Below are 26101 nucleotides of genomic sequence, written 5' to 3'. Positions count from 1 at the left end.
AAATTGCAGTTTATTTTTTATTTCACAATTCATTTTCATTACACAAATAACATTTTGATCTTAGGATCAATAATGTCACAGCTGTTTTCCTAAAAAAGTGAAGTGCCACTCATGCACACCAGCTCTCCATGAACAGTACAGGCTACAGGCTATAAAATGTTATGTTCTTCACCGTGTGAGTCATAGAAATTACGATCTTGCGTTCGGGCCTTTCCGGCAGTCTTCGTGGTTTTTATATGCGGGAACATAAGTTGTGTAATTGTAAACATCAAAGATTTTTTTCTAGTTAGAACTAATGTATATTAGTTAATATACAGCACCAACTACATTAATATCTGACAATATGTGCTACCTGGCCTTTAAAGTGCAGCATTTTGCCACATGGGGTATTGTGCTAACCCCACTTTTAGATTCTGATCGGTCACTGACTGGACTGGCTATTTTATATTTAGGCCCAAGAGTCCCTGTTGGAGCAGGTCCAGACTGAATCGATGACATGAAGCTATTTTGAAACGGTCAGTGTTGATTCCAGGCTACAAAAGCCTAGCTTCGGGTCCTTTTCAAATATTGTCAATGTGTTGCTTATAATCTTCATCCAATAGATGGCACTAGTGGACATTGTGATGATGAGGTCTGGACCATTTGAGAGGTGGTACCAGACGCCATTAAATTCAAGGAAGTTATGAAATGTGAGGATTTGTCTTTTAAAGATTAATAAGATTAGGTGAGGGGCTCAAATAAAAACAAAGAGTAGACCACCGGAGCTTGTATGGAATGAAATATACATTTACAAAAGCTTAACTTGCATTTAGCCTTTAACATTTTAAACAAAGAATGACACAAAGGTAGTTTATTGAGTCAAAAGTTTTGAGTGAAAGAAAGGCTTAAGTCATCCACATCTTCTCTCAGCCATACGCCTCTTGCCTGAGTGTCTAGCACTCCTCCTGTTCTCTCTCAGTTTAGGTTGACAAACTCCTTGGTTTTTGGGGCTTTCAGCATGGGCACGACAGATTAGCCCGGGTGCACAGTTGCAGCGGTCAAGATTCCTCCTCTGTTTAGAGCGTCCTCCTCGCAGGAGGCAGGTATCTCCCTCCTTTGGGATGGGTTGACATCTTTTCCCTTTTAAATAGCGGACGCAGCACAGTCCTACCTCACAGTCTCTAGAGCGCACGCATGTGGCCTTCTCTGCAACTGGAGAGGGAACAGGACAGTTAATACCACACTCAGATATGCAGAGCTGCAAGAGTTGAAGGCTGCACACACAGTTTGGGACCAGGCTATCCTTTTCCAAGCTTTCTTACCTTTCCTTGAGTTGTCGTCATCATCATGAGCCTCTATTTCTTTACTCTGGTTCTTTTTCTGAGATCCATTGCAGGTATTTCTCTGTTTAGATATAGGAACGACATTACCACTTACACATGACAGTCAGCAGCACAATTAAAGTATATAATGTTAGCATTTTAGTTTAAAAGGGAAATCTGTGATTTGTACATTTTGGACTTTTGAAATCACGATATAGTCATTTATTCTTGAAGACAGTGGAGGCTGCTGAGGGGAGGATGGCTCATAATAATAGCTGGAACGGCATCACACACATAGAAACCATGTGTTTGATGCCATTCCACTAATGCCCCTCCAGCCATTACCACAAACCCGTCTTCCCAAATTAATGTGCCACCAACCTCCTGTGCTTGAAGAATATAACATAAATGCATCCTGAATTTAGTTCAACTGTCATACCCCATCAGAACCCAAAACGTAAGCTTGTTTTATTTACTCTGTTGTTTGTAAACAATGTAATTGTTAACAAATACTGTGAAGCCTCAACATGGTTAAAACTATACATTTGGCGCAGCGGTCTAAGGCACTGTATAGCAGTGCTAGAGGCGTCACTACAGATCCAGGTTCAATCCCGGGCTGTGTTGCAACCGGCCGCAACCGGGAGACCCATGAGGCGGCGCACAATTGACTCAGCATTGTCCGAGATAGGGGAGGGTTTGGCCTGCTGGGATGTCCTTGTCCCACTGCGCTCTAGCGACTCCTTGTGGTGGCCAGGCACATATACACTGACTTCGGTTGCCAGCTGTACAGTGTTTCCTCTGACACATTGGTGGGCTGGTTTCGGTGTTAAGTGCGTCAAGAAGTATTGCGGCTTGGCGCTTGGCAGGGTTGGGTTTTGGAGGACGCATGGCTCTTGACTTTCGCCTCTCCCGAGTCCGTACGGGAGTTGCAGTGATGGGACAAGACTGTAATTACCAATTGGATACCACGAAATTGGGAGCAAAAAAGGTTAAAAAAGAAATATACACACATTATATATATATATATGAGAGAGAGAGAGAGAGAGAGAGAGAGAGAGAGAGAGATCATCTCATGGATGTCAGTACTTGCATATAGCTTTGTCTATGAATTTGAGAGAAGTTACATTTATCTTTCAACTGCAGATTGACGCTTTATGTTATTAATTAAGAGGTAATTTGGCACATAAGGTCACACCATAAACAGTGAGTTCCAAAAGTATTGGGGCAGTAGCTAGGTTTCCATCGAATTGGTGACAGATTTTCATGTGAATATTCTCAAATCTGCATAAAAACAATATGCTAATTCTCTCTCCAGAGATTTTTCCCATCAAATTGACTTGTTCCTGCTAAAAGTGTTCCTGCTAAAAGGCTGTGCGTGGTGACATAGTGCACATAAAAATACCTCCCATGTACCGAATTAAAAATACAAGTTAAAGGGGTTTCCATTGCATCTTCAACTCTGCTGATGGTTTCCTCACAAAAGAAATGATGTCATATAGCGAGTGTGCCAACTCTGGATTTGGCGCGTGCCCTCTAGCCAACAGCGCGCAGATACACGTATAGACTACATGATGAGATTATTATGGACAAAAGAGCTGATTCTTTTTATTTGTCGAATGGCAGCCAAGCATCAATGATCATCATGGGGCGGCAGGAAGCCTAGTGGTTAGAGCGTTGTGCCAGTAACCGAAAGGTTACCTGCTTGTATCCCTGAGCTGACAAGGTCAAATCTGTTAACCCACTGTTATTAGGCCTTAATTGTAAAATAAGAATTTGTTCTCAACTGACTTGCCAAATTAAATATAGCTTATATAAAAAAATATATAAAATAAAAAATGTCACCAGAATAACACCCTTGTTATTTATTGGAATAGAGCATCAAGCTCATCACCTTGCACTTTCACCACCCTGTGAATTTCATCATAACTTTTCATCTGTAGCCTAATAAACTACACACTTTCCCGACGAATAATGGTTATTATAGCAATATTTGCACATAAAATCATTTCCACAAACATTTCTGGCATAATTTATTTCATTGACACAAATTGGACTCATTGTCTAGCGTAAATGTTATTTTTCCATCAAGCATGTTATATCTGACATGTTCTTTAATCGCATAAAAAGCTTGGAAGGAAAACTAGCTAATGAAATGTTTTGTTGTTATGGCTCTATTCTCCAGCCCTTTTGAAATGATACAATAGTTAAGATGTTAAAGTGCAAACTGTCAGCTTTCATTAGAGGATATTTTCATCCATATCGGGTGAACCATTTAGAAATTACAAATTGTTTTTGTACATATTCATTTTAGGGTACCAAAAGTATAGGGACAAATTCACCTTTGTGTATTGCAGTATTCAAAAGATAGTATTTGGTCCCATATTACTAGCTTTCAACTTTTACATCAAGCTTTTGAGTTATCCTTTTTTGGGGTGGTGTGATATTTATGCCTCTGTAACTTGTTCACTTATCATTACTCACGATTCATTCAGGACTACCCGTAATCATGTTAATATCCACATTTATGTAGAAGTGTTTAGAAACATATTATATTATTTAAGAATTAATTTGACTACCCAGTGATAACATTCTCAGATCCCTTCTCTCTTATCTCTCTCTCACACACTATAGCACTCACCGTTGACGGATTGCGTTCTTGATCAGGAAAAACTGTCCTGTGATGGCGAGGAGAATATGTATCTGCCCTGCGACGTGTGTTCACATTATTCTGTACATACACCGTTCCACTGTGCGGGTCCACCTGTATTACGAAGAAAAGCATTGGCCTAATTCAATCTGAAAAAAGAGACACTTGAATGGCACTTGAATCCACACAGCTGCAAAACGTAGCCTAAGCATCACTGGTCAATCCACTGCAGGTGCTCTCACCTGTTCCAATGGATCCATCGCTTCTTTAGAGGATCCGATTACATTGGAGTCGAGGCTGCGCACAAAACAATGAGAACACATGAAAAGCAAAGCGATCGTAGGTGTCCACATTGTTGACCAAACAAAATGACACATAATATCCAGCCGTTGTAAATAGCTAAATCTCTAATACAGAAGACGAACCCACTTTTCTCTGAGCAGAGCAGGTGTATCCTAGTATTTATAACCCTACACCGGCCCACCCGCACATTGTAAAGCTTCTACTTCTTTCATTGCACACCAAAACCCACACCAATCCCTCCTCCCAACACACAGAGGCTCTTTGAAATGTATTTTTAATAAATAAGAAATATTCTTTGAACAAACCGCATCAGTCGACATGGATGAGAGCTACATCCTGGCCGACCGGAACATATGGTAAGCTGCTCTCTTTAGAACTAGACTAGTTTAGGCTATAGGGGGAAATGTCGTAAAATGAAGAATTGTCAACCGTTTGATGGTCTGAGATCCCTATCTATCACTCCTGTAATAATAATAATTAGGATATTAACTGTCTAAAATAACGTAGTAGGCTATAATAAATGTGTTACCGCCACCTTATTTTGATATTTCCCTATTCTCTAAGTAGGCTACTTGACTCTGAAATGAATTTAAAAAATAAGGGTGTTAAACACCTTCGTCCTGTGTACCTTTTCCGTGCCCAATTGCTTAATCTTTTTTGTTAGATACAAATCAAACATGTCAAAGTGAGGGCAGGTATTTCCGAGATCAGAGGACTGATATGAGGGGTTGATTCTGTCCCAAATTTCTTTTTACAAATGTTAATGATATATTAGTCTACTTTTCATGATGTTAAATTAATATATTGAATAATCTATATCATCAGGCGATGTATTGAATCATATATGACACTGTGACTGCACCCATTGGGAATCTCCTCCCTGCACAAATTGTCTTATTTCAAAGGCTCGAGCTAGAAGGATGCATTTGGGAGCTGCGGGTCACGAGTCCGACAGAGATCATTGTGGCGCGGTAGGCATTTTTCATGCTACGGTTGGGAGGGGACGGTCAGACAGATTACTTTGTTTTGTCCAGGAGATTTTTTGGAAACGGCCAAATTTTTGGTTTGCGTTAGTTTAGGCATAACTTTGTCGTATTTTTCACAAATTATCAGAATTCGCTGCTTCAGGTGATGTAGTTTACTTCTCCTCCTAGTTGGGCGTCTGAGATCACTTGCGACTAGTATATGTGTGTTCTCAATAAATAGAGTAGGCTGTCTATGAATGTCACGTGGCAGTTATCTTTCCAAGGAAATTAAATGTGATTAGACTATAGTTAACTACAGTCAGTGTCTGTAAATAAATATTGATAATGGAAAGAAGTGTAGCGAGGTGCAACCATTGAGTGATGGTGCAATCAAAAAATGACAATCATTGAAAAGGAAAAGAAAGGCGCAACGAGCATAGGCAACCATGGTGAGCGAGCATTGCGCCTATTCTATTTCAATAAATATTGATTCACCCTTTAATTTCTCTCTGTCTGCATTACAGTGGCGGTTCTAGACCATTTCAACTGGGGGTGCCAAGCTGGGGCCAGTTATACTGTAAGAGGGGCCAGTTACATTTGACGTTATTGTTGTCATATCGTTGTCTTCACCGCATTGCAGGCATTAGCAGGCAAAATACCATTTTCATAATCATTCAACAATTTATTTGCATTTTCTGTCTAATAACGGATGTAAAAAAAGAAAGATAGCAAAAATTAGTTATGTAAAAATTATTTCATACTCCACATTAAGGGGGGCCACAAGGGGGTCCAAAATTGTTGTGACAGGTGTTCATGTGGTCTGACCCCTGGACTTGTCCAACATTTTGTTAGGTTACAGCCATGTTCTTTTTCACCCTTTTTCACTCATCAATCTACACACAATAGCCCATAATGACCAAGCAAAAACAAGTTTATATTAGTATTCAGACTCTTTACTCGGTACTTTGGTGAAACACCTTTGACATTGATTACAGTTCCGAGTCTTCTTGAGTATGATGATACAAGCTTGGCACACCTGTAGTTGGGGAGTTTCTCCCATTATTCTCTACAGATCCTCTCAAGCTCTGTAAGATTGGATGGGGAGCATCGCTGCACAGCTATTTTCAAGTCTCTCCAGAGATGTTCAATCCGGTTCAAGTCCGGGCTCTGGCTGGACCTCTCGAGGACATTCATAGACTTGTCCCAAAGCCACTCCTGCATTGTTTTGGCTATGTCCTTAGGGTCGTTGTCCTGTTGCAAAGTGAACCTTCGCCCAAGTCTGAGGTCCTGAGAACTCGGGAGAAGGTTTTCATCAATCGATCTCTCTGTACTAATTCTCATTCAGGACAAAGAGATCAATCTTGGTTTCATCAGACCAGAAAATCTTGAGAGACCTTAAGGTGCCTTTTGGCAAACGACAATCGGGCTGTCATGTGCCTTTTACTGAGGAGTGGCTTCCGTCTGGCCACTACCATAAACGCCTGATTGATGGAGTGCTGCAGAGATAATTGCCCTTCTGGAAGGTTCTCGCATCTCCACAGAGGAACTCTGGACCAAGGCCCTTCTCCCCTGTTTTCTCTGTTTGGCCAGGCGGCCAGTTCTAGGACGAGTCGTAGTGGTTCAAAACTTCTTCCATTTAAGAATGATGGAGGCCACTGTGTTCTTGGGGACTTTCAATAATGCAGAAATGTTTTGGTACCCTTCCCCAGGTCTGTGCTTTGACACAATCCTCCTGGGACTGAACACCTCCCTCTGCAACTGGATCTGGATTTCTTGATCTGGACGTCCCCAGGTGGTGAGGGTAGGCAACAACCCCTCTGCCACGCTGACCCTCAAAACGGGCGCTCCTAAGGTGTTTGTGCTTAGTCCCGTCCTGTATGCACAATTGCATAACCACACACGACTCCAACACCATCATCAAATTTGCTGACGACTCAACGGTGGTAGGCCTGATCACAGATGGTGTTGAGACAGCCTACAGGGAGGAGTTCAGAGACTTGGCAGTGTGGTGCCAGGACAACAGCCAAGGAGCTGATTGTGGACTGCAGGAAAAAGAGAGAAGAGCACACCCCCATCCACATCGACGGAGCTGTAGTGGAGTGGGTTGAGAGCTTGAAGTTTGTTGGTGTCCACATCACTAAGGACTTAACATGGTCCACATACACCCTCACAGTCATGAAGAAGGCACAACAGCACCTCTTTGACCTCAGGAGGCTGAAAACATTTGGCATGGGTCATTGGATACTCAAAATGTTCTACAGCTGAACCATCGAGAACATCTTGACTGGCTGCATCACCGCTTGGTACGGCAATACAACACCATCAACATAAAAGCGCTACAGAGGTTGGTGCGGACAGCCCAGGACATCACTGGGGCCAACCTCCCTGCCATCCAGGTCCTCTATATCAGGTGGTCGGATGAAGGCTTGCATTTATTTATTTATTTTTATAAAAACCTCAGCCACCCAGCCATAGACTGGAGCATCAGCTCTCGGACCAACAGGCTCAGAGACAGCTTCTACCCCCAAGCCATAAGACTGCTAAATAGTTAATTCAATTGTTACCCAGACTATCTGCATTGACCCTATCTTGCACTTACTTTATGCACCCTCACAAGACTATATATAAACTATATGCATACTCACTTACACACATTACACTGTCTCTCTCACACAAACCCACACACATCAGCCTCCCGAGTGGTGCCACTACAGCCTAGGGTTCAACCCCATGCTGTGTTACAGCCGGTCGTGCCTTTATGTAAATGTTTACCTCAAATACCTAGTCCTCTGCACAGTGATATGGTACTGGTAGTCCATGTATATAGCTTAATTATTGTGCATTTTATTCCTCTTTTGTTAAATTGAATCGTGGGCGGGGGACTGTGGATCTGTCTCAAATCATATCAAATCAAATTTTATTAGTCACATGCGCTGAATACAACAGGTGTAGTAGACCTTAGTGAAATTCTTACTTACAAGTCCCTAACCAACAATGGAGTTTAAAAAATAAAATAAGAATAAGAAATAAAATGAACAAGTAATTAAGGAGCAGCAGTAAAATAACAGTAGCGAGACTCTGTACAGGGGGTACCGGTTAGTTGAGGTAATTGAGGTAATATGTACATGGAGGTAGAGGTATTAAAGTGACTATGCATAGTTAATAACAGAGAATAGCAGCGGCGTAAAAGAGGGGGTTAGGGGGGCGCAATGCAAATAGTCTGGGTAGCCATTTTATGAGATGTTCATGAGTCTTATGGTTTGGGGGTAGAAGCTGTTTAGAAGCCTCTTGCAAATAGACTTGGCGCTCCAGTACCATTTGCCGTGCGGTAGCAGAGAGGACAGTCTATGACTAGGGTGGCTGGAGTCTTTGACAATTGTTAGGGCCTTCCTCTGACATCGCCTGGTATAGAGGTCCTGGATGGCAGGAAGCTTGGCCCCAGTGATGCACTGGGCCGTGCGCACTACCCTTTGTAGTGCCTCGCGTTCGGAGGCCAAGCAGTTGCCATACCAGGTAGTGATGCAACCAGCTGTGATGCAGCTGTAGAACCTTTAGAGGATCTGAGGACTCATGCCAAATCTCTTCAGTCTCCTGAGGGGGAATAGGTTTTGTCGTGCCCTCTTCACAACTGTCTTAGTGTGCTAGGACCATGATAGTTTCTTGGGGATGTGGACATCAAGGAACTTGAAGCTCTCAACTTGCTCCACTACAGCCCCGTGGATGAGAATGGGGGCGTGCTCGGTCCTCCTTTTCCTGTAGTCCACAATCATCTCCTTAGTCTTGATCACGTTGAGGGAGAGGTTGCTGTCCTTGCACCACATGGCCAGGTCTCTGACTTCCTCCCTATAGGCTATCTCACCGTTGTCGGTGATCAGGCCTACCACTGTTGTGTCATCGACAAACTTAATGATGGTGTTGGAGTCGTGCCTGGCCGCAGTCATGAGTGAACAGGGAGTACAGGACGGGACTGAGCACGCACCTCTGAGGGGCCCCTATGTTGAGGATCAGCATGGCGGATGTGTTGTTACCTACCCTTACCACCCGTGGGTGGTCCGTCAGGAAGTCCAGGATCCAAATGCAGAGGGAGGTGTTTAGTACCAGGGTCCTTAGCTTGTTGATGAGCTGTGAGGGCCCTATGGTGTTGAACGCTGAGCTGTAGTCAATGAACAGCATTCTCACATAGGTGTTCATTTTGTCCAGGTGGGAAAGGGCAGTGTGGAGTGCAATAGAGATTGCATCATCTGTGGATTAGTTAGGGCGGTATGAAAATTGGTCTATGGTTTCTGGGATAATGGTGTTGATGTGAGCCATGACCGACCTTTCAAAGCACTTCATGTCTACAGACGTGAGTGCTACGGGTCGGTTGTCATTTAGGCAGGTTACCTTAGTGTTCTTGGGCACAGGGACTATGTTGGTCTGCTTAAAACATGGTATTACAGACTCAGATAGGGAGAGGTTGAAAATATCAATGAAGACACTTGCCAGTTGATCAGTGCATGCTCGCAGTGCACATCCTGGTAATCCGCCTGGCCCTGCGACCTTGTGAATGTTGACCTGTTTAAAGTTCACACAGTCGTCCGGAACCGTGAGTGCTCTCATGCATGTTTCAGTGAAATGCCTCGAAGTGAGTATAGAAGTAGTTTAGCTCATCTGGTAGGCTCGTGTCACTGGGCAACTCTCGGCTGTGCTTCCCTTTGTAGTCTTTAATTGTTTTGCAAGCTCTGCCACATCTGAAAAGCGTCGGAGCCGGTCTAGTATGATTCGATCTTAGTCCTGTATTGACACTTTGCTTGTTTGAAGGTTCATCGGAGGGCATAGCGGGATTTTTTATAAACTTCCGGGTTAGAGTCCTGCTGCTCTAGCCTTAAGCTAATTTCGGATTTTGCCTGTAATCCATGGCTTCTGGTTGGGGTATGTACATACGGTCACTGTGAGGATGACGTCATTGATGCACTTATTGATGAAGCCAATGACTGATGTGGTGTACTCCTCAATGCCATCGAAAGTATCCCTGAACATATTCCAGTCTGTGCTAGCAAAACAGTCCTGTAGCTTAGCATTTGCTCACATTTCTATGTGTGGAGTAAATGTGGTCTAGAGTTTTTTCCCTCTTGATGCACATTTAAGGTGTTGATAGAAAGTTGGTAAAACGGATTTAAGTTTCCCTGAATTAAAGTCCCCAGCCATTAGGAGAGCCGCCTCTGGATGAGAGTTTTCCTGTTTGCTTATGGCGGAATACATCTCATTGAGTGCGGTCTTAGTGCCAGCATCAGTCTGTGGTGGTATGTAGACCGCTATGAAAAATACAGATAAAAACACTCTAGGTAAATAATGTAGTCTACAAATTATCATGAGATGATCATGAGATACTCTATCTCAGGCGAGCAAAACCTCTGAGACTTCCTCAAATATTGTGCACCAGCTGTTGTTTACAAATATACATAGTCCGACCCCCTCTTGTCTTACCAGATGATGATGTTGTTTTATCCTGCTGATACAGCGTATAACCTAACCAGCCAGTGTTGATAATGTCGTTGTTCAGCCACGACTCCGTGAAGCATAAGATGTTACAGTTTTTAATGTCCCGTTGGTAGTTTAATCTTCCTCGTAGGTCGTCGATTTTATTTTCCAATGATTGCATGTTAGCTAGTAGAATGGAAGGCAGTGGGTGTTTATTCGATTGCCTACGAATTCTCAGAAGGCATCCCGATCTCTGTCCTCTTTTTCTGCATCTTTTCTTCACGCAAATGATGGGGATTTGGGCCTGTTCCCGGGAAAGCAGTATGTCCTTCTCGTCGGACTCGTTAATGAAAAAAATATATTCTGCCAGTTCGTGGTGAGTTATCGCTGTTCTGATGTCCAGAAGTTATTCACGGTCATAAGAGATGGTAGCAGCAACATGTACAGAATAAGTACAAAAATAAGTTTCAAATAATGCAAAAAACGAACAAGCACGTAAAACGTCAGCCATCTTCTCCGGCACATTCTCCGTCCGTTAGTACGTTTGTCACATGAGATATCTTAGACAGCACTAGCCTGATTTTGACTCAACTTGGGTGAATGATGTGTCTTGCCATAGAGATCCGGCATTTACAAAATTACACGGATTGGCCAGATGGTGGCGCTATAACAAGCGATTGAAAACTCTAAATTATAAATGTCATGCCCCTCACCCCATTTTAACTAAAGTCATGAAATGTGGTACATTGGTCCTTCTCCTCACAAGGAACACGTTTGCTTCAAAGATCCATAAGGTCCGCCATGATGGATTTTTTTGCCATTTTGAATTTTGTGAAAAACACTTAAAATGCTACTCCTCTGGCACTGAATGACTGATCTGCACAAACCTTGATATATTATTATATTATTATTATTATTATTATTATATATTATTATATATTATATGTGGCTTAGATGGACAAAGGTCTCTCAATGCAATATTTTCCAGACTACTACTTAAAACAACATGATCATTAAGCAATAAACATTCACTGGGGCATGGTCATTGTCACAATTTGGTACATATGTTGCAAACACTGTCAAGACTCAACATATGCAAGAACATTCCATCAACCACACGGTGGCGCTATAACGGGCACATGTTTTGTTACTTACAGTATAGTCTACTTTGAATTGTTGTCACTAATTGGTCCAAAGGGGAGGGTGGGGGACAATGTTTACTGTTTTTGCTTACAGTTTCCTTGTTATTTTTAACTCTGCATTGTTGGGAAAAGCTCGTAATCACGCATTTCACTGCAAAGTCTACACACGCTGTATTCGGTAGCATCTGACAATTCAAATGTGATTTTGATTCAATTTTTCTCTATCTCTTCTCTCTCTTTACATGATGTGTACACATGCGCACACAGGGAGAGTGAACTTGCGGTAGTCCAGGCAGCTCACTTAGGGCTGTTTGATGCAGGTCTACCTATTTAAAAACCTACCCTCGGGCTAGTAGGCAATGGCACCTGCTCAGTTCCAGGTGAATTTCAGTTATCAAAACACAGTACTCCCTACCCCACTAAAAACCATGCACACCACTAATTCATTCCATGATGACAGAAATATAGTAACAGTACAAGACTATAATTTATGCAAATAAAATAATTCAAGCTATAAAGGAGTTATCCCTCTTAGATTCACATGATACTTTTAAGCCATGTTCACATTGGCAGTTTGAAGTGACTCAAATCCAATTTTTTGCAGATCCGATTAGAATCTGTTATTTTTCCTGAAGTCTATACTGCCCTGAAGTCTATACAGCCCACCACCTTCAAAGGTGCTTTGAAGTCAGATACAAATCTGATTCCAGGCCAGGTGATTTGTGTCTGAATGGTAAAAATCTGATTTATTTGCCCTCAAGTGGTTTATTAACTTTTATTTGGCATATACTGTTGCTTGCTAGCTACTCTGTTGAGAATTTGACAAGACCATATGGTAGCTAATTACAGGGCCTTGCGAAAGTATTCGGCCCCCTTGAACTTTGCGACCTTTTGCCACATTTCAGGCTTCAAACATAAAGATATAAAACTGTATTTATTTGTGAAGAATCAACAACAAGTGGGACACAATCATGAAGTGGAACGACATTTATTGGATATTTCAAACTTTTTTAACAAATCAAAAACTGAAGAATTGCGCGTGCAAAATTATTCAGCCCCTTTACTTTCAGTGCAGCAAACTCTCTCCAGAAGTTCAGTGAGGATCTCTGAATGATCCAATGTTGACCTGAATGACTAATGATGATAAATACAATCCACCTGTGTGTAATAAAGTCTCCGTATAAATGCACCTGCACTGTGATAGTCTCAGAGGTCCGTTAAAAGCGCAGAGAGCATCATGAAGAACAAGGAACACACCAGGCAGGTCCGAGATACTGTTGTGAAGAAGTTTAAAGCCGGATTTGGATACAAAAAGATTTCCCAAGCTTTAAACATCCCAAGGAGTACTGTGCAAGCGATAATATTGAAATGGAAGGAGTATCAGACCACTGCAAATCTACCAAGACCTGGTCATCCCTATAAACTTTCAGCTCATACAAGGAGAAGACTGATCATAGATGCAGCCAAGAGGCCCATGATCACTCTGGATGAACTGCAGAGATCTACAGCTGAGGTGGGACACTCTGTCCATAGGACAACAATCAGTCATATATTGCACAAATCTGACCTTTATGGAAGAGTGGCAAGAAGAAAGCCATTTCTTAAAGATATCCATAAAAAGTGTCGTTTAAAGTTTGCCACAAGCCACCTGGGAGACACACCAAACATGTGGAAGAAGGTGCTCTGGTCAGATGAAACCAAAATTGAAATTTTTGGCAACAATGCAAAACGTTATGTTTGGCGTAAAAGCAACACAGCTCATCACCCTGAACACAACATCCCCACTGTCAAACATGGTGGTGGCAGCATCATGGTTTGGGCATGTTTTTCTTCAGCAGGGACAGGGAAGATGGTTAAAATTGATGGGAAGACAGATAGAGCCAAAGACAGGACCATTCTGGAAGAAAACCTGATGGAGTCTGCAAAAGACCTGAGACTGGGACAGAGATTTGTCTTCCAACAAGACAATGATCCAAAACATAAAGCAAAATCTACAATGGAATGGTTCAAAAATAAACATATCCAGGTGATAGAATGGCCAAGTCAAAGTCCAGACCTGAATCCAATCGATAATCTGTGGAAAGAACTGAAAATTGCTGTTCACAAATGTTCTCCATCCAACCTCACTGAGCTCGAGCTGTTTTGCAAGGAGGAATGGGGAAAAAATTATGTCTCTCGATGTGCAAAACTGATAGAGACATACCCCAAGTGACTTACAGCTGTAATCGCAGCAAAAGGTGGCGCTACAAAGTATTAACTTAAGGGGGCTGAATAATTTTGCACGCCCAATTTTTCCGTTTTTGAAATGTTAAAAAAGCTTGAAATATCCAATAAATGTCGTTCCACTTTATGATTGTGTCCCACTTGTTGTTGATTCTTCACAAAAAAATACAGTTTTATATCTTTATGTTTGAAGCCTGAAATGTGGCGAAAGGTCTCAAAGTTCAAGGGGGCTGAATACTTTCGCAAGGCACTGTATCTTGTTAATTGCTTACAAACAAATTAGTGAATGTTTTAGGAAGCTAAACAGCTACCTAGCTAGCTAGTTGACTGACTTGGCTGGCCAAAAATGACTCATCTTATCCTTTGGTTCTTTAAAAGTGTTCTTTGAGCATTCACAGCAACTGGGAAAAAGTCTATGGCAGGAATTGTTGTCATCTTAGCTTGCTACATAACTTCTGAGTAATGGGAAGCACGAGCACCACCACCAATTAGCCAATACCACTGTGCACACTCCTGTCATTACTATGACGAGCATAGCAATGTCAGCAAATTACCAATCCTATTTGGTCACTTGTAATGTGATATTTGGACAGTAAGTATTTCAAAACGGATTTGATAAACAAAACTGATTTGAGCATTAAGGCCTGCAGTGTGAACAATTCTTTAGAGAGGCGAGTGGTGTGGATTTCAGGAGTTCTCAAAATCCTACATTTTCTAATTGGACCAATTTTACACTTTGATGATATGATATTTACTTATCAACCAGTGAACAAACAGTGGCTCCAGGTTTTCCAGCAGCAGGTTTGGAGGTGTACACAGTGAGAAGTGGATGTGCTGCCTTTTGTTTACGGTTTACAAGACTCTCTTCCTGGTACACTGGCATCACAGGAACCTGTTGACAGAGCCAATTGGACAAAGGTGCAATGCAAACAGGCCAGGGGAAAATACCAGGTTGTTCCACAGTTTGAAAAGGGTTAATGTGGCTGAGATGGCAGATAAAGCTTATTGTGAACAACACCAGCCTCAGGTTATACAGCCCCCCTCACCCACCCACCCCTCTCAATAAAGAGCAGCAGATGTAGACAATTACTTCCCCCTGTGACGCAGAGTGAGCTCAGGTCACGGAGTGTGTACAGTATGTGTGCGTGCGTGCATGTGTTTGTGAGGGGGCTGTGACTACCCTATGAAAAAAGGGCAGCCACAAGAGGACTTAAATAGAGCAACAGGAGGATGAGATGACCACTTGTATCCGATGTGGATCTGCAGGATGTATCTGAAGGTAAGAGGTCTTGACTCAGGTCGAATTGGACTTAAGGGATCCTCAATACTTTACTATAGACCTAACTGAAATTGATGAAGGATGAGGCTAATCAATTTTCGAAATGTTAATTATAGTTTGTTCTGTAATCAATAAAGGTGCAAATAATGCATGGAATATGACTCAAAATGAATTGTAATGTTATCCATTGGTTTGTTCCCACCAGTTACACATGGTAACCATGGGCTATATGATGTGTCAATATAGTCATTTTACCTTTATTTAACGAGGCAAGTCAGTTAAGAGCTAATTCTAATTTTCAATGACAGCCTAGGAACAGTGGGTTAATTGCCTGTTCAGGAGTATAACAACAGATGTGTACCTTGTCAGCTCAAGGATTTGAACTTGCAACCTTTCGGTTACTAGTCCAACACTCTAACCACTATGCTACCCTGCCATAAAATGACTGAAGATAAGAGTAAGCTGTTTAGATTTCTCTGCAAACCTAATTTGCAGAAATTAATCCATAATCACCTCTGTTACTGAAAGACATCGTGATTTTCATAGAAGATTGGTACTGTGTGTACTGAGCCCTATGCACATTTGTTCTTGACTAGCATGTGCTAAAACAAGATATGATGGAGCTGTGCGATCAGACGTTTGTTTAACATATGGACCCGTCCTTATTTACAGTATGTGAGCACCACGGCAGGCAAGCAGGCTGCACTTTACCTTGATCAGAACAGAACACAGCAGGCAAGGTTCGGAGAGGGCCCTGGAGGAAGTCTAATCCTATTGCTGAGAGAAAAAAATAAATCCTCGGAGCCAAATGTCTCTCCAGAAATACCATGCCTGACCATCCAGAAAGCAGCCACCAGTTCACTCCATTAGCTACCACATCCCAGCTTATTAAATTGAAACGGGTGGTGCATGAGTGGTGGCTGCAGGGCAGGGATAGGTAACGTTGGAGGTAGTACACTCAGAGAGATGAGACCCCTTCAGGATCATTTACGAATACGGTTTTATATTTTCAGATGAAAAGAGTATACCTGGAGTAGGTTATGTGTAGTTAGTTTCGGACTAACTCAAATGTAGTGGTGTAACGATAATGTACAGACACGGTTGTGGGGACATATTCTTGTGACTAAATTGGTAAACAAATGTTGATGTTGTCAAATATGTTTTAATAATCAGCATATCTGTTTCTCGTCCGAAAAAGAGAACTGTTCTGTAGCTATTGTCCCAGGGAACGTGGAGAGCTATGCCACTATTCAACCCCTTGGTGTGGGTGCGGGAGTGGCTGCGACAGAGCAGAGGCTCCTCCAGACTGGTGCTGGTGGTCGTGTGTGTTGCCCTGCTACTGGATAACATGCTGCTTACTGTTGTCGGTGAGTCCAGACAACCCACACACACACATACACACAAACACACACTTTCAAAAGTGCACGTGGCATGTACCTTAGATCGGGCAGTGACATCTGCATTGAAAAAGGGACATCACACATTTCAATATTTAGCTGCAGGGCCAACAGTGCAGCTAGCGTGACCATGGCAATTGCCTTTACCTGGCCTGACTTCTAGAGCACACAGAGAATAACTTGGTGCGACAGAGAGCTGTGCGACCACATTCCCCCTCATGGAGTAGATCCACTGTGCCTCCCCAGTACTGAGACAAAAGGGTTGACCTCTCTTCTTTCCGCCTGCCTTTTAAAGTCCACAGTCTCCCACAAACCCAAATGTGTCGTCTCTCCTCTCTCGCAGTGCCCATCATCCCAACGTTTTTATATGCCCTTGACCACCCGACACAAGACCCCTTCATCCAGCCAAGCACACAGAGGCCATCTGAGGAGGGCTTCACATTGGCCTCAGTCCACTCCTTCTACGACAACACTTCCCACAGCCTCAGAGGCTCTGAGAGCAACCTGTCTGAGGCCCTCCTCTTCAACATCTCCAGAAACTCCAGCCAGGTGAAAGGCAGCACATGCAAGGAGGACAGTGCCTTCTTGGACAAGGAGAATGTTCGTGTGGGACTCCTCTTTGCCTCCAAGGCTCTGGTACAGCTTCTTGTCAACCCCTTCGTGGGTCCCCTGACCAACAGGTACATGTTCCGGCTTCACAGCAAGTGTTTTGTGTGTGTGACAAAATCACAGCTAGCTAGGACAGTGTTCAATATCTAATTTATTGAAAATTAAGAAATACAATACACACTGGTTCTAATCATATCCTTCTCTTTTTCCCAAAGGGTTGGATATCACATACCAATGTTTGCTGGCTTCATCATCATGTTTGTTTCAACAATAAGTATGTGTGTCTGACACTGACACACACTTCTAACTTGTTACACACAGTTGATAATGAGATATAATTGAGGTAGTGATCTCTAATATACATACCATGACAGTTTCACAACTCCAATGCGTCATCTTTAGATTTGATTTTATCTTACCACAGTGCAGTCATGGTAACGGAGGTTGTGTCTGGTGGTTGTCAGTGTTTGCCTTTTCAGGTACATACGCCTTGTTGTTTTTTGCTCGCTCTCTTCAGGGAATTGGTTCCTCTTTCTCCTCTGTGGCAGGTACTGTGTGTGGGTGTTGTGTTTTGTGTTTCACAATAATATCCTAACTCCACAGTGTTGCAATAGAAATGGAACTATTTTGCATCTTAATGTCTAAGTGAAAAGCACGTCCTCTCCTGTAGGGCTGGGAATGTTGGCCAGTGTGTACACAAATGATGAGGAGAGAGGCGTAGCCATGGGGATCGCTCTGGGTGGATTGGCCATGGGAGTCCTCAGTGAGTTACTCCCCTTACTCCCCCTTTCTATGATCCTAGTGTTCCAGTGTGGCTCAGTTGGTAGAGCAAGACACTTGTAATGCCCAAGTTTTGGGTTCAATTCCCACTGTGGCCACCCATATGAAAATGTATGTATGCACTACTACTGTAAGATGCTTTGGATAAAATCATCTGCTAAATAGCAAATGGTTATGGTGAAACGTGTCTTATGCTACAACATGACAAACTTGAAGTGGAATATATGTAAAATCAGGTACTTTTTCTTGAAAATGTCTTTGACAGTTGGAGCGCCATTTGGCAGTGTGATGTATGAATTTGTGGGGAAGACTGCTCCTTTCTTAATTTTGGCTTTCCTTGCAGTATTTGATGGAGGTAATCAAATAAAAATATTTCTTATAATATTATATCAAGAACTGATTTAATCTCAGTTGACTGTTTCAATACCGTTTATCTGTTACACGTTACATTACAGTGACCTTATTACATTGTAATTATTCCTGTAATTACAGTGTAACAAGTATCGTAATCACTCAGTACAGTGTAATAATGAGTAATTACAATTCTCGTTGCACTTGTACGGTCTGTACTTACAATATACTTACGGTTACTTGGGCTTAGGGTCGGTGCTAAGGTTAGGGTTATGCTTAGTTCAGTATAATATGAGGAATTACTATATTTGTTGTTACACTGTAATTACAGGAGTAGTTACAGAGTAATAAGGGCACTGTAACATAAAGTGTTACCAGATTATCTGTTGTGGCTAACAATCCGAATGAACAGTTTAGACAGGCAAGCTGTTTGTATTGTTCGGAGAGGACAAGGTATATTCTAGGAATGTTCCTTAATGCCAACTGACTGATTCTCTAAACACACAGCGTTACAACTTCTTATACTTCAGCCATCGAAGATTTCACCAGGAGTGAGTATACTTTTACCATCTCTTTCGAGAATGTTTTTTTTTTATACACTCTCAAAATGAACATAACTGACTTGATCAATTCCCAATCACTTAAAATAGTGGGGCTTCATCTTAATTCATCATTCCTTGATTCCTCAAATGCTATGTCCAACCTCCCACTTCCACAATCCATTAGAGAAGAAAGCCTGAGGCGAGGGACATTGGACCTTCTGTTCCAATACTCTAGAGTAGGAGGCGAGGAGCTAGGATGTGAGGAACCTCAAGATGCACCGAACAGAAGCCATCATTGCATTAAGTTACATATGCTGTCTTATTTTAGAATGTTGACGTTTCACAACTCCCTCACATTAGAAAAAAAACAGACATTTTTTCTCTTTCTGTCTCCTCCGGCTTAACATTTCACATTAACTTACAGAGTGTGGAGGGCACTCCTTTGCTGACCCTACTGAAGGACCCCTACATTCTCATAAGCGCAGGTGAGACTGGGCCTTGACTGTCAGAATAACAAACCAGAGAAGAAGGCTAAACACAGAGGAAGTGTCTGAGCTGACCTTGGTGCTTTGGTTTCAGGCTCTCTGTGCTTCGCCAACATGGGAGTTGCCATTCTGGAGCCCACACTTCCCATCTGGATGATGCAGACCATGTGCTCTCCCAAATGGCAGCTTGGTACGTTCCTGTGTTGTCTTTTTCTTTACAATTAATATTTTAGATTGTAATACTTCTTCCTGTGTCTGACAGTGATTTGCTTTTGATTTATAGGTATGGCTTTCCTACCAGCAAGCATTTCTTACCTTATTGGCACCAATTTATTTGGTTTGTTGGCTAACAAAATGGGAAGGTAGGTTTTCGTTGATCCTTTCCTGTTAGCTTCTATTTACTCCTACATACAGTACCAGTCAAAAGTTTGGACACACCTACTCATTCAAGGGTTTTTCTTAATTTTTTACAATTTTCTACATTTTAGAATAATATTGAAGACATCAAAACTATGAAATAACACATATGGAATCATGTACTAACAAAATACCTGTTAAACAAAGCAAAATATATTTTAGATTTTAGATTCTTCAAAGTTGCCACCTTATGACATGTTGACAGATTTGCACACTCTTGGCATTCTCTCAACGAGCTTCACCTGGAATGCTTTTCCAACAGTCTTGAAGGAGTTCCCACAAATGCTGAGCACTTGGTGGTTGCTTTTTCTTCAATCTGTGGTCCAATTTATTCAAAACCATCTCAATTGTGTTGAGGTTGGGTGATTGTAGAGGCCAGGTTATCTGCTGCAGCACTCCATCACTTTTCTTTTTGGTAAAATAGCACTTACAGAGTCTGGAGGTGTGTTGGGTCATTGTCCTGTTGAAAAACAAATGATAGTCCCACGAAGCTCAATCCAGATGGGATGGCGTATCACTGTAGAATGCTGTGGTAGCCATGCTGGTTAAGTGTGCCTTGAATTCTAAATTAATCACAGACAGTGTCACCAGCGAAGCACCCCCACACCCTCAGACCTCTTCCTCCATTCTTCCCAGTGGGAACCACACATGCGGAGATCATCCGTTCACCTACTCAGCATCTCACAAAGACATGGTGGTTGGAACCAAAAATCTTAAATTTGGACCCAAAGAATTGATTTCTACAGGTCTAATGTTCATTGCTTGTGTTTCTTGACCCAAGCTAGTCTGTTCTTATTATTGGTGTCCTTTAGTAGTGGTTTCTTTTTGACCATGATTTGACCATGAAGGCCTGATTCACGCAGTCTCTTCTGAACAGTTGATGATGAGATATGTCTGTTACTTGAACTCTGTGAAGCATTTATTTGGGCTGCAATTTCTGAGGCTGGTAACTCTAATGAACTTATCCTCTGCAGCAGAGGTAACTCTGGGTTTTCCTTTCCTGTGGCGGTCCTCATGAGAGCTAGTTTCATCATACCGCCTGATGTTTTTTGCGACTGCACTTGAAGAAACTTTATAAGTTGTTGAATTCTTCCTGATTGACTGATCTTCATGTCTTAAAGTAATGAAGGACTGTCATTTTTCCTAGCATATTTGAGCTATTCTTCCCTTAATATGGACTTTTTTTAACAACTGATTGGCTCAAACGCATTATGAAGGAAATAAATTCCACATTTAAACTTTTAACAAGGCACGCCTGTTAATTGAAATGCAATCCAGGTGACCACCTCATGGAGCTTGTTGCGAGAATGCCAAGAGTGTGCAAAACTGTCATCAAGGCAAAGGGTGGATACTTTGAAGAATAACAGATATAAAATATATTAATATTTTGTTTAACAAATGTTCAGTTACCACATGATTCCATATCTTTTTATGGCTGCAGGGGCAGTATTGAGTAGCTTGGATGAAAAGGTGCCCATTGTAAACGGCCAACTCCTCAGTCTCAGTTGCTAATATATGCATATTATTATTAGTATTGGATAGAGAACACTCTAAAGTTTCCAAAACGGTCAAATATTGTCTGTGAGTATAACATAACTGATATTGCAGGCGAAACCCTGAGGAAAATCAAAACAGGAAGTGGCTTCTAGTTTGAAAACTCCATGTTCCATAGCCTCCCTTTACTGGATTTAAAGGGAAATGAACCAGATTCCTTTTCATATCGCTTCCTCAAGGTGTCAACAGTCTTCAGACATAGTTTCAGGCTTAAATTTTGAAAAATGAGCCAGACGATAACATCGCGTCAAGTGGTCACATGAGTTTTGCTCACGCAACAGAATTTGGACAGCCATTGTTTTCCCCTCTCCTACTGTGAAAGACATTTGCGGTTGATATATTATCGATTATATATTTTAAAAATGTATGACATGTTTCTGTGGACATTGTGGAAACTATTTGGAATTTTCGTCTACGTTGTCGTGACAAACAAACAGAGGTATTTTGGATCTAAAAATAATCTTTATGGAACAAAAGGAACATTTGTTGTGTAACTGGGAGTCTCGTGAGTGAAAACATCCGAAGATCATCAAAGGTAAACGATTAATTTGATTGCTTTTCTGATTTTCGTGACCGAGCTACCTGATGCTAAGTGTACTTAATGTTTTATCGTGCGATCGAGAAAATTACTCAAACGCTTGGATTGCTTTCGCTGTAAAGCATGATTTCAAAATCTGACACGACAGGTGGATTAACAAAAGGCTAAACTGTGTTTTCCTATATTGCACTTGTGATTTCATGAATATAAATATTTCTAGTAATATTTATTGTATGTAGCACTATGCTATTCAGCGGTTGTTGATGACACTTATCCCGATATCACCATAACACGTGTTATTTCACAGTTTTGATGTATTCACTACTATTCTACAATGTAGAAAATAGTCCAAATAAAGAAAAACCCTTGAATGAGTAGGTGTGTCGAAACCTTTGACCAGTACTGTATCAATGATCAATATATAAAAGCATTTCACCATCTCTTTAATGCTAATCACTCAGTAAAGGAGATCTCATGTAAGCCTATAGGGGTTGTGTGAATCTGTGTGTGTGTGTGTGTGTGTGTGTGTGTGTGTGTGTGTGTGTGTGTGTGTGTGTGTGTGTGTGTGTGTGTGTGTGTGTGTGTGTGTGTGTGTGTGTGTGTGTGTGTGTGTGTGTGTGTGTGTGTGTGTGTGTGATGAAGTTGATGATTCGCAGTCAGGAGAAGGTATTTTCCTCTCCTCAGGTGGCTGTGCTCCATGATTGGGATGTTTATTGTTGGCATCAGCCTCCTTTGCGTGAGTATTATTTCCTATGCACTTTTTTGGCTCTGCAAGATCACAAGGTAGTTCAATGAATAACCATCATATTTCTTGTCCTATAGGTTCCTTTTGCAAAGAACATCTATGGTCTTATTGGTCCAAATGCAGGCCTGGGGTTTGCTATTGGTGGGTGCCAATGTGTTATATAGAAACCCATATGAATGATGGTCTGAATCACCATTACACCTATGAACTGTCTGCTGTGTGTATTAGGAATGGTGGACTCCTCTATGATGGCCATAATGGGATACCTGGTGGATATTCGCCATGCCTCGGTCTATGGCAGTGTTTACGCCATAGCTGATGTCGCATTGTGCATGGGTTTTGCCATTGGTGAGTGATCATTCCTTTGTTGTCTGCTTCTACACAAATACAGCAAATACAATAAATCACTTGAATTGTATGACCCAGCCAGGGGTCTCAGCGATTCAACTTTTCCTAGCTTGTCTGACCCAGCACCATCCTCTGTCTCCCGTGTTGTTGTGATCCAGGTCCTTCGATAGGGGGCTCCTTGGTCAGGGCCATTGGATTTCCTTACCTCATGGTATTCATTGGCATCATCAACATCTTCTATGCTCCACTGTGCTTCTTCCTGCGTAATCCTGCCATCAGGGAGGAGAAGATGGTGAGTGGTATTTCCTATTTGCTATCCCCTGGCTCCAGTCATAATCCAGACCCACCAGAATGTCTGGACCAACGTGTTCTAACACATCCTAGGAGGTGAGGTTTGCAATCCAATGTGTTTGTATCAGTGCCAGCTAACAGAGAATCAGCCCTCACATATAGTGGGAAGGTGTATTAGCCAAAGGTATAATTGTAGAAAAGATAGTGCCTCTTATTGATGTGGGTCTTTACCGAATAATTATGATCATGATTTTAAAGTTGATGGTCATATGCACGTCAAAGATACAGTCATAACAGAAAATAAGGAATCAATTATTAGAAAGTAATAATAATAATAATATTATAAAATCCAATCAATAATTTAATAATACAAATAGGAGTTTAAGAGTCAAATATGAAAATAACGATTATTTCCTACTCTTGTAAAATAATTGTATGCCCTGAAATCAGGTACTTTCTTACGGCCCATGACAATCTTTAACAAATGTCTTATGTGTCTTGTAGGCCATCATAGACCAGGAATGCCCTCTGCACAGGAAGAGCTACAACACACAGAAGGAGTGTCGAGAGTTCCCTTTGAGTGACGAGAGCGAGGAGGAAACGGAGGAGTAACATGCTCCTTGTCAACCCAACACACACATTTTTTTTACAGTGAAAGAGCAGAGGCATTGTTCATAATGCCTTTGAATTGACATGATGTCTAGAAAAATGCATTTTGTTAGCACTTATCTGTATTCAAAGTTTCCTAATGACCTCTGTACTTAGTTTATTGCTGGAAATAACAAACAATGGCATCTGTGTTTTTAATATGGTATGTATAGGGACAGTAGTGTTTGCATTTTGTTGTGTGTGTGTGTGTGTGTGTGTGTGTGTGTGTGTGTGTGTGTGTGTGTGTGTGTGTGTGTGTGTGTGTGTGTGTGTGTGTGTGTGTGTGTGTGTGTGTGTGTGTGTGTGTGTTTGTGTGTAATAATTTCGCTTAATGTACTATGAGGTGAAAGGAACACTTGTGCAGGCTCAACAAACATTAAAACCTACTATAAACTTGAAAATGACATCTTTACATACATTTGGCATTTGATTGTAGCTACGTTTATGTTCATTTGTTGAGCCTACCATATGAATCAGTAGCTTTCAATGTTTGAAATATGAATGTCAAGATATGTTCAGTGTATCCGGATAACAAATTGGTTTAGATCTAGAATAATGCTTATTCCTAGGCCTATTCCTAATTGCTGAATATAACCTATCCACGATCATGAAAGCGGATTATTTCATTCACATCGCTCGACAAGAGAACAATGCTTGTTCAGAGCTCATAAAAGCTCAGAGCTTTTAGATAAAATGCTGTAACATGTAATATCCTCTCTTCTAGTGTGTCTCCATGCATCAGCCAATCGGCTGCTGTCTGGTATAGTGCAAGAGCTATCTCGCCTCACCTTTAATTTCCTCTTTGGCTGTAGCAAGGCTCTGTCTCTGTCCCAAACGGCACCCTATTCACTATGTAGTGCACTACTTTGACCAGGACCCATCTTGTCTAAAGTAGTGCACTATATAGGCAATAGCCTAGGGTGCCATTGGGACACAACCTCTGTGTTGGGTTGGTTTACTTCTAACCAAGGAGTGGAAATTATGAACACAAAGAGGCAAAGGTTAGATAAAGAGAGCAAGACTGGCATCATTGTGGCTCAAATGCCTCAAATCTTCTTGGCCCACATAAATAACATATTGCCACTACAAGCGCTCCTTGTGATGCGAAGCAAATTGTCAAAGCCAAAGTATATATTTGATTGCACGTTATAAATGATAAATGAAGTCTTATTAAATGTATCTGGAAAACAAAATAAAAAGTAAACTACAATGGGTCAAGTGGAACATTCCAGCTTTATACTAAAGTTTGAATATAGGAAAGTTTCACCAGAAGACTCAAGTGAGAGGCTATTTCAAAATGATGGAAGTTTTATTTGAGACACCACATTTATTTATTTTTAATTTTACCTTTATTTAACTAGGCAAGTCAGTTAAGAACAAATTCATATTTTCAACGACTGCCCAGGAACAGTGTGTTAACTGCCTTGTTCAGGGGCAGAGCGACAGTTTTATTTACTTTGTCAGCTCGGGGATTCAATCTTACAACCTTTCGGTTACCAGTCCAATGCTCTAACCACAAGGCTACCTGCCTGTTTATCTGAACAGTATATTATTTTTCACATTATTTCCTCACTCAATCAATATATGCATGTTTTCATATTGTGTTTTCCCATCAATGATGGCTGTAAGCTTGGCCAAAAGGCAACTCCTAGGCTGTTACTCTGAGATGACGGAATAGGAACCTGTTTGGCTTTCCAGATAAATGTGTGTGATAATTAAACAGAACTGTATCATTCATAGACTGGTACAAGAATGGAGATATCACATGTGAAGTAACCTATCCTGGACATTGTCACTCCCCAAATGAGTCAAATCTGTCATTGTCTTTACTTGTGGTCAAACCAATAGAACACAAATAAAAAAAGGCATTGGGATATGAAGATTTCCATTAAATTTACCAGTAGATGCTATGAAAGTCATCATCAATTGCATTGACACATTTTGGAATTATAACCAAACTTAATCAAGCATTGCCAGAAGACATTACTTCTCTTAGATTATTTGACAAAGGGATTTTACTGTTTGAGTGTAGAATTAAACATAGCTTTGCCTTAAATGAACTATCTGTAATTTCAA

General features: G+C 41.4%; 2 protein-coding genes across 5 annotated transcripts; one reads left to right on the top strand and one right to left on the bottom strand.

Moving 5' to 3' along the window:
* On the bottom strand, positions 1-4628 carry LOC124033983 (dickkopf-related protein 4-like). Of its 2 annotated transcripts, XM_046346545.1 has the most exons (5): positions 4557-4628; positions 4191-4245; positions 3940-4062; positions 1302-1383; positions 1-1191 (listed from the first exon to the last, which is right to left on the bottom strand). In XM_046346545.1, the coding sequence occupies exons 1-5, from the start codon at positions 4559-4561 to the stop codon at positions 890-892; spliced, it is 567 nt and encodes a 188-aa protein (XP_046202501.1). In that variant the 5' UTR covers positions 4562-4628; the 3' UTR covers positions 1-889. The 2 variants fall into 2 exon arrangements, with proteins under 2 accessions (XP_046202501.1, XP_046202502.1); XM_046346546.1 differs by lacking the exon at positions 4557-4628 and having other exon boundaries at positions 4191-4412.
* Positions 4453-25877, top strand: LOC124033982 (chromaffin granule amine transporter). 3 transcript variants are annotated; one of them, XM_046346543.1, is made up of 16 exons: positions 4453-4607; positions 16519-16687; positions 17061-17397; positions 17542-17600; positions 17791-17874; positions 17997-18089; positions 18372-18461; positions 18965-19008; positions 19424-19484; positions 19579-19674; positions 19768-19846; positions 22678-22729; positions 22816-22879; positions 22967-23086; positions 23245-23378; positions 23882-25877. In XM_046346543.1, exons 2-16 carry the CDS (start codon positions 16561-16563, stop codon positions 23987-23989), a joined length of 1548 nt encoding a protein of 515 aa, XP_046202499.1. In that variant the 5' UTR covers positions 4453-4607; positions 16519-16560; the 3' UTR covers positions 23990-25877. The 3 variants fall into 3 exon arrangements, with proteins under 3 accessions (XP_046202499.1, XP_046202498.1, XP_046202497.1); XM_046346542.1 differs by lacking the exon at positions 4453-4607 and adding an exon at positions 14252-15320; XM_046346541.1 differs by lacking the exon at positions 4453-4607 and adding an exon at positions 14252-15320 and having other exon boundaries at positions 15993-16687.
* The last annotated feature ends 224 nt before the right edge of the window (positions 25878-26101 follow it).

The sequence above is a fragment of the Oncorhynchus gorbuscha genome, linkage group LG04, assembly GCF_021184085.1.
Source record: "Oncorhynchus gorbuscha isolate QuinsamMale2020 ecotype Even-year linkage group LG04, OgorEven_v1.0, whole genome shotgun sequence".
NCBI classification, from domain to species: domain Eukaryota; kingdom Metazoa; phylum Chordata; class Actinopteri; order Salmoniformes; family Salmonidae; genus Oncorhynchus; species Oncorhynchus gorbuscha.
Note: the sequence above shows the minus strand (reverse complement) of the source record. Positions and strands in the feature narration are given on the sequence as shown.